Source organism: Lycium barbarum, chromosome 11, assembly GCF_019175385.1.
Source record: "Lycium barbarum isolate Lr01 chromosome 11, ASM1917538v2, whole genome shotgun sequence".
In the NCBI taxonomy this organism is placed as follows: domain Eukaryota; kingdom Viridiplantae; phylum Streptophyta; class Magnoliopsida; order Solanales; family Solanaceae; genus Lycium; species Lycium barbarum.
In genome coordinates, this window is record NC_083347.1 from 76,377,110 (window position 1) to 76,393,285 (window position 16,176).

Genomic DNA, 16,176 nt, shown 5'->3' on the forward strand with positions numbered 1-16,176 from the left:
TTTTTTGGCTAAAAAGGAAAATAAGACTCTTAGTAGGCGTTTGGCCATAGAAACAAAAAGTAAATTCATTTTTTTTTTGGAATTTTTGGAGTTGAAATTGTGTTTGACCATAATATTTGAAAATAATATTTTATCGTTGAAATGTACTTTTTCAACAAGGTTTGGTTATGAAAAAAGTGAAAAATAAGTTTTGATTTTATTTAAAATTTTTATGATCAAATACTGATTTTAAAAATAAAATAAAAAAATACTCTGGAAAAAAGTGAATGAAACTTATGACCAAACGGTTCCATAAATTGGGATGAGAGGGAGGGAGCACTTATTTTCCTCGACCCAGACCAAAAAAAGATTAAAAAAATAAAAATAAAAATAAAATGCCGGGATGAATTGATTTCCCACCTTGTTCTAAAAACCCTTGTTCAAACCCCAAACGACGACCACCAAAGCCGCCACCCAGCTCCGGCAACAAACTGATTATTACTACTAATAATAATGTCAGCTAAATGGAGAGCGTTGCAACATCGTCATCGTTACACATACAGTGCCATTATATTCCCTCAATATTTCATTGATGCATTTCATCAAACACCTTCCACACACCAATTCTACACCTCACTAAAAACACTCATCTCCTTAAACTCTACTTATTCTCAACTCAATCATGCCAAAAACCTCGCTTCATCATTCTCCCAATTATTATTACTCTCAAACAACAACGCATGTGATGAGTCATCAATTGACACAGCTTGTAGATTTTACCTCGAAATACTTTTACTTGAAAACTCACAGCCTTTGCATAGGACTTTGCTTTCCGCGCTTATCAAGTGCAAGAGTTTCCATGGCGTGATCCAAAGTTGTTTCCGCAAACTCTGTGAGGAGTATTGCGAGAAAAATGGGAATGGGAAGAGGTTTTGTGTTTCGCGAGCTGCGTTGTCGATGATGAGCATACCGAAATTAGGTTTTTTGGTGGAGGTTGTTGATGAATGTGCGGTGTTGGTTGGTTTGGATGTTGTGTTGGGGTTGAATGAGGTGTTGCTTGATATTAATGAGTGGTCTAGACCGTCACCGATTGTTATGGAACAATGTCAAGAAGCGTTATCGTGTATGTATTACTTGCTACAACGATTTCCTTTGAAGTTTATGGTTAATAATGCAGGTGGTTGCGATGTTTTAGAGAGGTTTTTGGTTACTGTTTTGAGTATTTTGAAATCGGAATCGTTTTCTAGGGATTGTTTAGTGGCGGCTGGGGTGAGTTTTTGTGTGGCTTTGCAGGTTTGTCTTAGCCTGGAAGAGCTTGGATTGTTTATTATGGAAGGAAATTTTAATAATGAGGGGTTGATTATGTGTAGTGAGTTTGTGTTTAAGGGCGTAGTTGAGAAAATCCCGTTTAAGGGCGATTTGGTTGATGAATTAAGTAAGTTTTCGTCGTTGAGTAGAATTTGCTTGATTCGAGGTATTTTAACTGCGGTCCCGAGGGCGGTATTGAATGTTGGGTTTGTTGTATCAAATGATAGTGTTAGGGATTGTGGAGACAACGGGAAATCAATCAAAATGATTCTTTATGATGCGATTTTGCAGCTTTGTAACTTTTGTGAGAATCCGATAGACAGTCACTTCAATTTTCATGCTCTGACCGTGATGCAGATTTGTCTGCAACAAGTGAAAACGTCAATGCTAGATAAAAACGGAAGTCTTGAAGTAAATTATGATCCCATTTCTGAGGAAATTGGGACACGATTATTGCAAATAGTGTGGAATAATTTGGAAGATCCTTTGAGCCAAACAGTCAAACAAGTGCATCTTATTTTTGATCTCTTATTAGACATTCAGGCCAGTCTACACTGGGTAGAGGGTAGTGATACGTTGAAATTGTTCATGAGGAAGGTTGCTTTTGATCTTCTTCGCCTGGGACCACGTTGCAAAGGAAGATATGTTCCTTTAGCATCCCTTACAAAGAGGTTGGGTGCAAAGACACTTTTAAGTATGAGCCCCGATCTGTTGTTTGAAACTATAAAGGCGTATATCGATGATGATGTGTGTGGTGCTTCAACAACATTTCTTAAGTGTTTCCTTGAGTGTTTACGTGATGAGTATTGGAGTAGTGATGGTATTGAAAATGGGTACAGCAAATATAGGGGTTGTTGCCTGCCTCCACTTTTGTCGGGCCTAGCTTCTGGACATTCAAAACTCCGCTCAAATCTTAACACCTATGCACTGCCAGTATTACTTGAACTGGATGTTGATGCTATATTTCCGATGCTCGCTTTTATTAGCGTCGGATGTGGTTTGGACAATGGTGAAGTATTTCTTACTGAGTTGGATTTTGGGGGTGTCTCCCCCACGCTTGAAGAGCGAGTGGCTGTTTTAGTTTCATTGTTTAAGGTTTCCCGTTTACTTGCTTTGCTAGAAGGGGATATCGATTGGTGTAAGAATTCTTTGTTATCCCTGGAAGATGTGGAGCAGAATTTGGAAAACAGAGATGCTATTGTCTGCATTAAGGGGATTGAAATAAAAGTCCCAGAGAAATATCTGGTTCTGGCGCTTACGCATATTGATGAGTCACTTCGGATTGATGCAGCAGAATCTCTGTTCATAAATCCAAAGACTGCTAGTTTGCCATCATCATTGGAACTCAGTCTGATGAAGGTAGCAATTCCTTTGAACATGAGATGTTGCTCAACTGCTTTCCAGATGAAGTGGACAAGCTTATTTCGGAAATTCTTTTCTCGGGTTCGAACAGCATTAGAGAGGCAGGTTAAGCAGGGAAGCTGGCAACCTCTTGCAGGGAAAGACACAAGTAGAGATTCCGTTGCTAAAGGAACAGGAGATATGTTTCAAGACAGGGCAGATGAACTTTTTAACTTTATGAAGTGGTTGAGTTGCTTTTTGTTCTTTTCATGCTACCCCTCTGCTCCATATGAGAGAAAGATAATGGCAATGGATCTTTTATTGATAATGCTAAATGTTTGGTCTATTGTGGGCCCATCAGAAGGAAATGTTGGTGCTGTTTCTCCTGAATTCTCTCTTTATCCCTACAGTAAGGGGCTTCTTTTACCTGAATCAACTCTATTGCTGGTTGGATCAATTGTTGATAGTTGGGACCGACTTAGAGAGAGTTCTTTTCGTATTCTGCTGCATTTTCCTACTCCTCTTCCTGGAATTAATAGCCAGGACATGGTTAGTGAAGCAATTGTTTGGGCTAAGAAGCTAGTCTGTAGTCCACGTGTCAGAGAAAGTGATGCTGGAGCTCTGACTTTACGACTTATATTCAGAAAGTATGTTTTGGAACTTGGTTGGGTTGTTAACGTCTCATCTAACACTGGATCCCCTCAATCGCTGTCCAAGCTGCCAAACGGGGAGAATAAGGCTCGTAAGCTTGCACCTCCAGCAATAGAATATTTAAGATCACTGATTGATTGGCTGGAGGCACTTGTTCAGGATGGAGAGAAGGATCTTTCAGAAGCATGCAAGAACAGCTTCGTTCATGGTGCTTTGCTTGCTCTTCGATACACATTTGAGGAACTTGACTGGGATTCTGATGCAATAGTCTGCAGTACATCCGAAATGAAAGTGGTATTGGAGAAGATTTTGGAGTTGGTCATGCGGATAACTTCGTTGGCCCTTGGGGTGGTATCAGCTGATGCTTGGTACTTACCTGATGATATGGAGGAAATGGGTGATGATGCTCTTTTGCTAGAGGTTCCTCATGAAGTGGATGAATCCCTATCTACCTCAGACAAGGTACAAAATACAGAAGTGAAGCAGGAGGGCAGGGGAACTGAGCAGATAGTTATGGTTGGTTGTTGGCTTGCTATGAAAGAGGTATTAAGACTGACTATTTATCCCATTTGTCCAAGTAGCTAACTATTTAATGAAACTTACATGATGTTAATGGTTAAATTATGTCATCACTCATCCTTGTGCCATCATCATTCTTTTCCTTGCTGCTTTGTACTCAGGTCTAGTAACTTTACAGTTCGTATTTCAATTGATGGCGATAAAACGCATATTCTACCCTTCCCCCTCTAGTACAACCTTTGTGTGGCTAAAGAAGGAATAATAAATACTAGGTGATTTTCCCCCATTTCCTTAAGCCGTGACGGGTAGAGTTATTCGGTACCTGTGCTGCTGAGAGGTAGTAGGTACTTGGTGGTATAGTAGAGAAGTGTACACAAGCTGGCCTGAACACCATTTTTATAAAAAGGAAAAAAAAAAAGAAGGATTCTGAATTGTAATAAGCTATATGAAGTTTATATGCTTAAAATTTCCAGAAGGATTAATTTCTTTCCATCTACATTGTTTCAGGTGAGCCTTCTTTTGGGAACAATAATAAGGAAAGTTCCTTTGCCTACTTCAAATGTTTCAGAATCAGGTTGCCAAGTTGTTCATGAAACTGATTTATCCAATAGGACATCTGGCGCAATGCTTGATGTGAAACAACTCGAGGTAATTGGCAACCATTTCTTGGAAGTCCTTTTGAAAATGAAGCATAATGGTGCTATTGATAAGACAAGGGCTGGATTTACTGCGCTTTGCAATCGATTGCTTTGTTCAAATGATGCAAGGTATCTGCACTGGATTCTATTTATATCTGCAGTCATATTTTCTATATGCTTATTTGTTTTTGCAGGAATTCCAGTGCCAAAGCTGTAAGCGGCATTCTTATCCATGGTTTCGCTTAAAATAATTTTAGAATTATCTTTGGTGTCAGAAAATTGAATTGTGGTTGCACAGCTGACATATCTTTTACATCTAGCTGCTTGTTAATTATATTGTGGTTTGCGAGCTATTGCACAGGGGCGGGGTTTACCCTGTGCGCACCCGAAGGGTAGCGGCTGCGGGTTCCCTTGTCATAAAAAAAAAAAAAAATTTATCTGAAAATGAAGAAATTCTCATTGTTCATCTAAGAATGACCGATTTCAATGGGAGGAACCTTGGACAGATGGCTGGTACAGAGATGTGGGGAAGCAGATGCCAAGAAAGGGGGAGAATCCAGTCGTCGTGATCAGCAAAGCCGTCAGTGCTGCAACCCCTTCTAAGGGTTATACTTCTTTGTACCATGGGTTTTTTCCAATGTGGGAAGGGGGGAAAAAGAGTTATAAAAAGTAAAAAGGGAATTTCTCCAGCCCATTGGGTTCGTGAACTAGAGAACCTGGTATAGGAGATGCTTGAGTCGTAGTAGCTTAAAATAAATGAGATTGAGCTCAGCTCGCTTCCCTTCTTGTACACTTCTTGTACAAGTAACATCGAAAAATTGTAAGCCTGAGCAGCTTGTAAGCTGTAAAGATAAAAAAAGCAAACAAAATCTGAAAGGAAAAGGAGAGTAAAAAAAGTGTCACTTCCAAACTTGCTTCAGGTCGATGCAGTAGGTGACATCTTAAAGATTTTCAGCGCCTCTTATCATGCCGCCTCTTAGAGAAGTCAACTTTTAATCTTCAGTTGTTAGAAGATTCATATAGCAATAAGTGTTTGGTGAGGTCATAATGAAAGATATATTTAAATTTGAATCTTTTAAAACTCGCTTTCGCGCAGTCGTGAGCTGCTCACTCATGTCTTGTCAATTCACAGGAAAAAGGAGATATCTGAATTTGTGCTGTGGAATAGTTTTATCTTTGTTTGCTCTGTGACAGAGGTGTTGACTTGCACACAGTAGATAAGGTCATAAGGCATTCCTGTTAATTCATTTGCTACTTTGTTATTGTTATTCAGGTCTATCCTTTATTCTTTTCTTTCGATTCCCGTTTCTTTGGAGATACCAATTTACTGCTGTTTTCTTCCAATTTCATCCCTCCCTTTGCATTGCCCCTTCAAGGAAAAATATAAATGGAAAAAACGACAAAAAAAAAAAAAAAAAAGGAATATTGCATATGCACAAAACTGAAAACCAAAATGGTACTAGGTTATATAGATGGACAAACAGTATAAACTATAACACTGCTGTTCTCTTTTTAAGATTGATGGAAAAAGTAATACTTTCCTTTTTGGCACCATTTCTCCAGCTTGATAACATTTTTATTTGAAAGCTAGCTGCTGATTTTCTTTTTGGTGTCTGTTCAAAGTAGCTTCTGACAGATAACTTCTGATACTTTTGAGGACTAGGAAATTGATTGATTTGAATTAGTGCAGATATTGCATTTGACAATGCTGGAATATCATTGTTAGGATCACAGCAGGGAAGTTCACACCAAAGATAAAAGACATACATTCTGAATTCATTTGCTAAGGTTGCTTTTCCTTTTTTCCAGACTTTGTAGGTTGACTGAGTCTTGGATGGAGCAACTTATGGAACGAACAATAGCCAAGGGACAAACAGTGGATGATCTCCTAAGGAGAAGTGCTGGTATTCCTGCAGCATTTATTGCCTTTTTCCTTTCAGAGCCACAGGGCACACCAAAAAGGCTTTTGCCAAGGGCATTACGGTGGTTAGTAGATGTGGCTAATAAGTCTTTAACAGATCATAGTGAATCAAACAGTTTCAGTGCTGATGCTTGCAATGGTTTTGGGGAGGCTGGCCCAGCTATTTTTTCTAAAATTGTATCTGATATATATGAAGCTGAAAGGATCTCAAAGATTCGAGATGAGGGTGTTGTTCCTACTGTGCATGCTTTCAATGTCCTCAAAGCTGCTTTTAATGATACCAACCTAGCAACTGATACATCAGGTTTCTCTGCTGAGGCTTTGATTATCTCGATACGCTGTTTCTCGTCTCCACACTGGGAGGTACGGAACAGTGCCTGTCTTGCTTATACTGCTTTGGTACGTCGCATGATTGGATTTCTGAACGTGCACAAGCGAGCATCAGTCAGGCGCGCTATAACGGGGCTTGAATTCTTTCATAGGTATAACGTGATGGGTCTCTTATGATCTTTATATATCATAATTTTCTATGCTTTGTGTATGTGCCTCTATTTGATCATCTATAATTATCTATATGTTGTCTTAATTTTGTTGGACCTTTGATCATATGCTTCTGCTAAGTTATTGTTTATATTCGTTGCATGGTTTTATTGTTCCTTGCAATTGGAGGAAAAGGTTGCTTCTCAAATTTAAAAATCAGATAAAACTCTTCTCTCATCAAAGACTTACCACTTGGTGCAATCATGCTCGTTGGGACTATGTCTCAAATTATGGTTCATCACCTGATTGCTTGCCCATGTCCACATTGATTATCTTGTTGCGTGACTGCACGAGTAGAATGAAGTGGATATAACTCATATTATTTAACTAGTTCTCTTTTGTCCCTTGTATATAAATGATATCAACAACAACTGCGCTTCAGTTCCAAACAAGGTGGGATTGGTTATATGAATCATTGAATCCTCATTGCTCATGTTTTTCTATTGACATCAACTCAATGTCATCATCTTAGCAAATAAAAATAAAAGTAAAAAATAAGTTAAATATAATATAATAATAGTAGTAATAATAATAACAACAACAACAACAATAATAATAAATTAACGGCAAAGGCTCAAATATGCCCCTGAACTATACGAAATTGCACATATTTGCCCGTCGTTAAAAGGTTGGTGCAAAGATGCCCCTAATGTTTTTTGTTTGGCTATATATGCCCTTGAGTTAATGGAAAATATTGGAGGGCATATTTGTTCAGTTCGCATAGCATAGGGGCATATTTGATCCATTGAAATTCGTGAATATTATGGTACAAAATATCATTGCATTCCAAAACATAAAAAAAACATTTGTAATTACAATCCATTCACCATTGCATTATATCAAAATTATACAACTAAAAGAGCAGATGCAATTACAACCATCTTTTAAAGACTGTTTTCACAAACAAGAGCACCATTTCCCCTTTTCAAAAGATTTTTTTACTAATGATAATACCATTTTTATTTTTCAATTTGTTGATGATTTGGATAGTTCTTTCTGGATATTTTTCGTCTTCTCAGTCCCAATAACTACACGATAATGGATGCAACAATTGCCGCAATAAAACATAAACATAAAATAGGAGATAACTTACATTAGACTTATGACACATGAAAAAATGTCTCCCGCAGTGCTAAAATTTTTGATAATAATAATAGAAAGAGTATCACATTTTAAGCATTTATACAGTTTCTTACATAACATTCAATGTGGTTTGGCCCTTTCGCGAATTTCACGCATAATCGAAATTTAGTAGAATTATTTGAAGTCCATAAGTGAGATGGAGTGCAGTAACTCCACGTCCACAAACCCTTCCACAACTCCACATCCACAAACCCCTCCACAACTATTTAAAGAACTCGAAGCTTCTGACATTTCATAAACAAGTGAAAGAATAAGAGAGAAAAGTGAGGGGTTGTACGATAAGTGTGGAGTTTCAAAATGCAGTTGTAATAAATCATTGGCTAGCATAAAGTGCACTACAAAAAAATCTGAGAACTATTTGTGCCATAATATTCACGAATTTCAATGGATCAAATATGCCCCTATACTATGCGAACTGAACAAATATGCCCTCTAATATTTTCCGTTAACTCAAGGGCATATATAGCCAAAAAAAAAACGTTAGGGGCATCTTTGCACCAACCTTTTAACGACGGGCAAATATGTGCAATTTCGTATAGTTCAAGGGTATATTTGAGCCTTTGCCGATAAATTAATAACAATTTTAAAAGTTCGCTATCCTTTTTTTTTTTTTGAGAACTTCGCGATGTTTTTATTGACATATAAATATGTGATAAGGTAAGTACTCTTAGAAAAGCAATATGTTCAATCAACGTGCTAACAAGACTAAAACCTATTCCCAATCAATAGATATATATGAATCCTTTTCTTCCATTGTGTCCTATCTTTAGCTAAGCTTGCATTGATTTCAAGGGATTGTAGGTCTTTCGAGACAACTTTCTTCCACGTGATTTTAAGTCTACCTCGTCCCCTTTTAACAGCTTCACCCACCATAGTTTCGCACCTATGGACTGGCGTATGTGTAAATCGACGCAGGATATGACCAAATCATCTCAAAGACTCAAACAACCTTCTCTCATTTCACCCTCAATGCGTGCTACTTGCACCTTCAGGCGAATATGTTTATTTTCGGTGCAACATTCACTACCATATAACATTGCCGGTCTTATAACTGTTCTGTAGAAATTACCTTCAACTTTGGTAGGCATCCTTCTATCACTTAACGCCTCATTAGCACTTCTCTGTTTCAACCATCCGGTTTTAATTCTATGAGTGACATCTTCATCTATCATTCTATTCTCTTGAGACAACAAGCCTAAATATCTAAAGTATTTGGATTTTGGCACTGTGATCCCGTCTAATCTCACCTCGACTTCGCTTTGCTCATGCTGTCTAAACTTGCAGTGCATGTAATTAGTCTTACTTTTACTTATCCTAAAATCCTTCTCTCTAAAGTGCTTCTCCATAGTTCAAGTTTTTGGTTGACACCCTCGTTGGTTTTATCAATTAACATAATATCGTCAGAATAACATAACAGACCTCATCTTGTATTGTGTTAGTTAGCTCTTCCATTACTATGGTAAACAAGTAGGGGCTCAATGCCGATCCTTGGTGTAGACTTTGTATCTCCTACTACTGTTCTCACGGTAGTAACGACTCCTTCACATGTCATTTATGACATTTATATATTTAATATGAATTCGTTTCTTCTCCATCATCCACCAAAGAACCTTTTGTGGTACTCTATCATATACTTTCTCTAGGTCAATAAAAACTATGTGTAGATCTTCCTTCCTTTCGCGATGAATTTCGACAGTTTTCTTAGCACGGATATTGCGTCCTTTGTAGGTCTACTGGGCATAAATCTGAACCGGTTCTCCGTCACTCTTGTTGTATTCCCAAGTCTACATTCTATCACTCTTTTGTAGAATTTCATCGTATGAATCATGAGTTCAATGCCACGATAGTTAGCACAACTTTGGATATCGCATTTGTTCTTATATTGGGAGTAGGGTACTCCTCCACTCATCGAGCATCCTACCACTTATCACTTCTTAGTATGCATTGAATAACTTGTCGAGTCTTTCTACACCAACCTCTTCAAGACACTTCCAAATCTTTATCGGGATATTATATGGACCACAAGCTTCTCTAATCCTCATATTTTTCATGTAAAACTAAATATCTTGTTCTACCAGTTAAAACTAGTGAATGTCCTATATCTGTAATCTTGTTTTTTTTTTTCTTTGAAAATAGTAATGTATAAATGTAAATTTGTTTTAGTTTTTATATTTATGCATATATATATATATATATATTACTGCGACTGTCCCAATTAATGTGATATACTTTCCTTTATAGTCTACCTCCCAAGGTAGGGGTAATGTCTGTGTACACTCTACCCTCCCAGATCCCACTTGGGGGATTACACTGGGTATGTTGTTGTTCTTTCCTTTATAGTCTGTCCCCAAAACAATTGACACCTTTATTTATTGAGAAACAATCCAACTTTAAACGTCCCGTTTTACCCTTAATGAGATGATTTATATAGCCACAAAAATATCTATGGAATGTCCTAGACTATAAGTTTCAATTTTTTTTTCTTTCTTAAACTCCGTGCCCAGTCAAACGCCATCACTTAAATTGGGACGGAGGAAGTACCATATTATGAGTGTAGTGTTGACAAGTTGTTCGCTTCTTGATGTTTTTTTTGGAATGTTAGATTCCAAAAAGTTTTAGGCTTTGCTTTAACTTGAAGGAAGTTGTCCATATAGTGAACATGCTCATACAGATCTTTCACACCTCTTATCTTTTGTTGAGCATATTGTATGAAAAGAACGATTACGTGTAGACCAATTACATTGACATGCTCCTCTTTCCCCCCAAATTAACCTCAAATCAATCCCCACCCCTACTCTAGAACTTTTTATTTTTTTTATTTTCATGTCATGTTTTAAATATGAAGGGGAGCCTTGGCGTAACTGGTAAAGTTGCTGCCATGTGACTAGGAGGTCACAGGTTCGAGCCGAGGAAACAGCCTCTTGCAGAAATGCAAGGTAAGGTTGCGTACAATAGACCCTTGTGGTCCGGCCCTTCCCCGGACCTCGCGCATAGCGGGTGCTTAGTGCACCGGGCTGCCCTTTATGTTTTAAATATGGGGATAGAATTTTCTACTCTTTTTTGGTTGGCTTGATGTTTATTTCTGAACCAATACTATTATTTGATTGCATTTTCCATTTATCTTGCATTGTTCTGATGTGTAGACCAAACATTTGAGTTGAAAAAATTGAATCTGTAAGAAGATGACGAAGTCATCAGTAATCATTATTTCTGACTTCTGGAGATTCTGTTCTTATGTTCATTAGGTGTTATATTTGGGGTTAGGATTGATGCAATGTCTTGTTTTAAGGAAAGCACATTTATTTGTGTGGAACAAAACAGATGCTCTAATCATTTTCCTGACTGTTCGTCTTGTAGGTACCCTTCCTTGCATCCATTCTTATTTAATGAGCTAAAAATTGCAACAGAGTCACTCTTGGATGGATCATCTGAACATTTAAGGTCCAACCTGGCTAAAGTTGTTCATCCCAGCTTATGTCCAGTCTTGATTCTCTTTTCTCGACTCAAGCCTTCTCCAATTGCAAGTGAAGCTGGTGATTCCCTGGATCCTTTCCTTTTCATGCCATTCATCAGGAAATGCTCAGTCCAGAGCAATCTTCGTATTCGTGTTCTCGCATCAAGAGCTCTAACAGGTCTAGTGTCTAATGAAAAGCTTCCACTAGTTCTCCTAAATATTGCCTCTGAGTTACCTGGCACGGGGAAGCACGTTGTGAATCCTGAGTCGTCTATGTCATCCAACAGAGTAAATAGTTCTTTTAATTCACTTCATGGGATGTTATTACAGTTGAGCTCTCTTCTAGATACGAACTGCAGAGATCTAGCTGATGTTTCCCAAAAAGATAATATTCTTACTGAATTGATTCATGTTCTTGCTTCACGTTCATGGATTGGGAGTCCTGAGCAATGTCCTTGCCCAATTATCAATGGCTGTTTTTTGAAGGTGCTAGATAACATGCTGAGTGTTGCAAGAACATGTCAAACGAGCAAAAATATTGATGTCATTTGGGACCTCCTTTGGAGGTCATCTTCAGAATGTTTAGATTTAGGAGTGGCTAGTGCACCGACATATTTTGATCCAACTATCTCAGAACTTCGGAAACAAGCTGCATGTTCATATTTCAATTGTGTTTACCAAACATCTAAAGAAGCTGCCGAAGATTATCTGTTAGTACGATCAAAAGGCCCTCCTTCTGGTTCAAACTTATCGAACATATCCGTAAATGAGATTTCTTTCAGCAGGTTCCAGGAAAGGCTAATACGTTCAATCTCTGACACTTCATATGAAGTTCGGATTGCAACACTGAAGTGGTTTCTTTTATTTCTCAAGACACCAGACTATAGTGAGATAAAGAGAAGTTGCTTGACCAGCATCGATCTCCAGACCACTATGATGAAGCTTTTAACTTTGGACAATAACCATAAATGTTTGAACTACATTTTGAAGATTATCTACAGCTGGAGTCTGCAGGAGTATCACAATAATGGAGAAGAATGTTATCCTAAATTATTTGGTGCTATGGATAGCGAGTCCGTGCTCAAGTTCTGGGACAAGGCGGTTTCCTTGTACAAGGTCACTAGGCATTCAAAGACTCGGGAGATGCTTCTTTGTTGCATGGGGATTTGTATAAAACATTTTGTCAGCTCACTGAGTAGTTCAGTTGTAAGCTTGCAAAGTGTCAAAGCTGGTGAATTCAGCCACCATGATGATCTATCTAAATCATCTGTCTTTTACGAGTGTATCAGCTATTATGTTGACCTAATTGAACAACACAGTGATGCGTCAGAGCCTGTAAACATGCGTAGGGCGGCTGCAGAGTCTATGATAGCATCTGGTTTGTTGGACCAAGCCGAGGTTATTGGTCCTTCAGTCTACGGTAACCAAATTCCTGATGGCAATTGGTGTTCCCCTTTCAAGCTAGAAATGGTGGTTAATAGGTATGCCCATAAAATCCTGGATTTATGGTTTACATGCATTAGGCTTCTTGAGGATGAAGATGAGAGTCTTAGGAGGAAACTTGCCGTGGATGTCCAAAATTGTCTTACATCTAAAACTTATGAAAGAAGCTTCCTGACAGGAATGGTTCCAAGCCAAGTAGAGCAAGTGATTGAGAGGAGCTTCGAGCATCTTTCATCAATTTTTGGTCACTGTGTTGACTACCTTGATTTCCTTTGCCGCAGGGTTCTTGATTCTGCTAATCATTCTTGTGTTATTTCCGAAGGAGATCTTATCAAACGTGTCTTTGACAAAGAGATTGACAACCATCATGAAGAAAAACTTTTGATATGCCAGATATGTTGTTCTCACTTGGAGAAGCTTCCAACCTCAAAGTTTTCGTTAGGTGAACCCAGTGACATACATGATGTGAATGACTTTTTGCAAAACTGGAGGCGGCGGTTTGCGCGGAAGTTAGTATTATTTGCCAAAGATTATGTTGCTGCGCAGGGAGGATTTGAATGGATTGGTGGGTTTGGTAACCACAAAGATGCCTTCTTACCTCTTTATGCAAATTTACTTGCCTTTTATGCCTTATCAAACTGTATTTTTAATGGGCAACAAGAAGATAGAAAGTTGATGCTCCCTGAAGTTCAAGAAATTGGTGAGGCCATACAACCATTCCTTACAAATCCTTTAATCTCTAATTTATTCATATTAGCAGTTAAGTTCCACAACAAAATGATCTGTGAAGGTTCGCGTGATTTGAGCCAAAAGGCTACTGATGAGTCAGCTTGGGATGCTTTTGATCCTTACTTTCTTCTAAGGTGAGAGACTCAATTGTATATTCCTAATTGATGTGTAAAACTGTTGTAATGGTTGTGATTCTTTTTGGGGGGAGAGCATAATTATGGTGATCCCTATAAGATTTTTATGTGATCATTATAGTTGATTTTACTGCAACTCTTATTATGTCAGGGTATTCTCTTGAAGTTCAACTGTAGGGGTCTTTATAAGAATAGTACTGAATAGGGTGTATTAGTAGTGCAGGGATTAGTTATGCTGAGATTATTTCTTATAGACTGTTTGGTGTGACGCATTAAAAATAACATGCATTGCATAATTTCTAAAAAACTACTTTCTTTTAAAAAAATATCCTTCACATTCTTTAGCTTTGAGGACTTCAAGGGCAATTTTATCTTTAACCATAAGCATGTATTAATAGTCTTGGTATTGCTAATACCATGGTTTGCTATGTATTAGTTATACATAGGTTGAAAAAGTGTATCAAACAAGGGATTAGTAATCCCAAAGCTAATACATGCATTATTTTCTCTGGTACATCCTACCAAACGACCTCCTCTTAGTGTACATTTATCAATGGAACTCCTCTATATATGAAGTACAGAAACCTTATTATCACCTTAAATTAGCAATGTGAATCAACACCATTTAGGCATTCAATGGCGAGGGCAATTTGATAGTTGGCACTTTAAAAACCCTCTCTTCCTCGTGGTGTGTGTTTTACTTGCACTACCTGTGGTTAAAGTCACTAAATGCTCTTTATATCTGTTCCAATGATTTACACAAGTTATTTCTTTTCGTTTTCCTTTGAAAGGATAAACCGGCTAATTTTGGATGAATTACTGTTTTACCGATACTTGGGAGGCAATAGGGTCATTCGCACAAATGTCCCTATTTCGGGGTGATCTTTAATTTTTGGCCCTCAAATATGTGGTCTTTAATTTTTTCCTTCAACACTTTTGGCTAGGCATAAGTGTTGATTTCGCTCGACAAAGTTTACATTTAGTTCGGCATATGTATCATAACATTCCACAATTTATGCCGGACACGACAAACTTTCAACACTCAACATAATCTGGAAAATGACTTAAGTTTTGATTTCGGTTGGCAAAATTTACATTTTGCTTGACATAAGTATTATAACATCCCACAAATTATGCTGGACATGCCAAAACTTTCAACACTCAACATAATTTGAAAAGTACTAATCAATATATGCCACAACTTAATTCCTATAGAACTTATGTCGCGCAAGGCAAAAGTTCAGTTTTTTAAGACAAAAATGTTACAGAACTTATGCCAAGCGAAGCAGTTCTGAAAATTTTCATCAAATGAGCAGCAGAGACAAAAATTAAAGATCACAGATATGAGAGGCAAAAGTTAGACACCAACAGAATACTAGAGGTCTTGAATTCGGACCCCGAACATAAAAATATTTTTGATAGGGAATGCTTCCCTTTTTAATAGATTATATGCGCCATGAATTAGAATTAGTTGGACTAGTAAGTTTTAGACGAAGTACGTTATTTAATTGTGATGGTTGAATGTGTTCGATTATTGAATCATTGGAAACAAAGTCGGTTCGCTTGGTACAGTTAGGTGCTCGCTAAAAGCTTCCTAATTCAGGCAAACATTTGCATGCTTTGTTTCAATAATTAAAACCGTGCTACCTGTCTTATTATTAGTTCGATTTAGTTATTAATGTAATTTTAGTTTCTTGTCAAACAAAAAGAGGAAGAAAAGCTAAGATGCTTTTTTCTTTATGGCCCAAATCCAATGAAACTGAGAACATGGGTTGGGTGGGTGAGAGGCATAACATACAAAATGAGTCATAATTCATTAGCCTTCTTAAAAGCAAAAACATGCTTTTCTTTAATTAACCACCTATCAACATCAAATATGTAATCATTCATATTTGCTAACTACCTTCTTTGAGCATTTCTGTTTAGTGATTAATATCGTGAACGTTATAATTGAACTATCGTTATCTCCACCTCCATTTTTTGTAATAACTTAGATAAATCAATAAATCAATTTTTCTAATATGCCTATACTAATATGTGAAACTACTTTTTGTGCTTCTGTTAAATCACATCAGAAGTTTTTATATACCCCGTCTAATTTATATACACTGTCAATATAAATAATTTTTAAACTACAAATGATACAGGCGTTAATTGAAATTATCTATTGATGTATGGAGTTATTGTACAAATGAGTGTAACTATTGTTCACTCGCACTATGTAGTTTCTTATACCATCATATTAAGATGACCTACAGCAACAACAAATACAAATCCATACTAATTCTAAATTTCTAATTTGATAACTTAAAATACATTATAAACAACAACAACAACAACAACAACATACTCAGTGAAATCCCACAATATGGGGTC

The 16,176-nt window shown here is 37.4% G+C and overlaps 1 protein-coding gene across 2 annotated transcripts; it reads left to right on the forward strand.

Annotated features, from left to right (window-relative positions):
• The first annotated feature begins 263 nt into the window (after positions 1–263).
• LOC132617203 (uncharacterized) lies at positions 264–13,936 on the forward strand. 2 transcript variants are annotated; one of them, XM_060332155.1, is made up of 5 exons: positions 264–3,822; positions 4,306–4,565; positions 6,246–6,839; positions 11,398–12,975; positions 13,219–13,936. In XM_060332155.1, exons 1-5 carry the CDS (start codon positions 493–495, stop codon positions 13,802–13,804), a joined length of 6,348 nt encoding a protein of 2,115 aa, XP_060188138.1. In that variant the 5' UTR covers positions 264–492; the 3' UTR covers positions 13,805–13,936. The 2 variants fall into 2 exon arrangements, with proteins under 2 accessions (XP_060188138.1, XP_060188137.1); XM_060332154.1 differs by having other exon boundaries at positions 270–3,822; positions 11,398–13,936.
• The last annotated feature ends 2,240 nt before the right edge of the window (positions 13,937–16,176 follow it).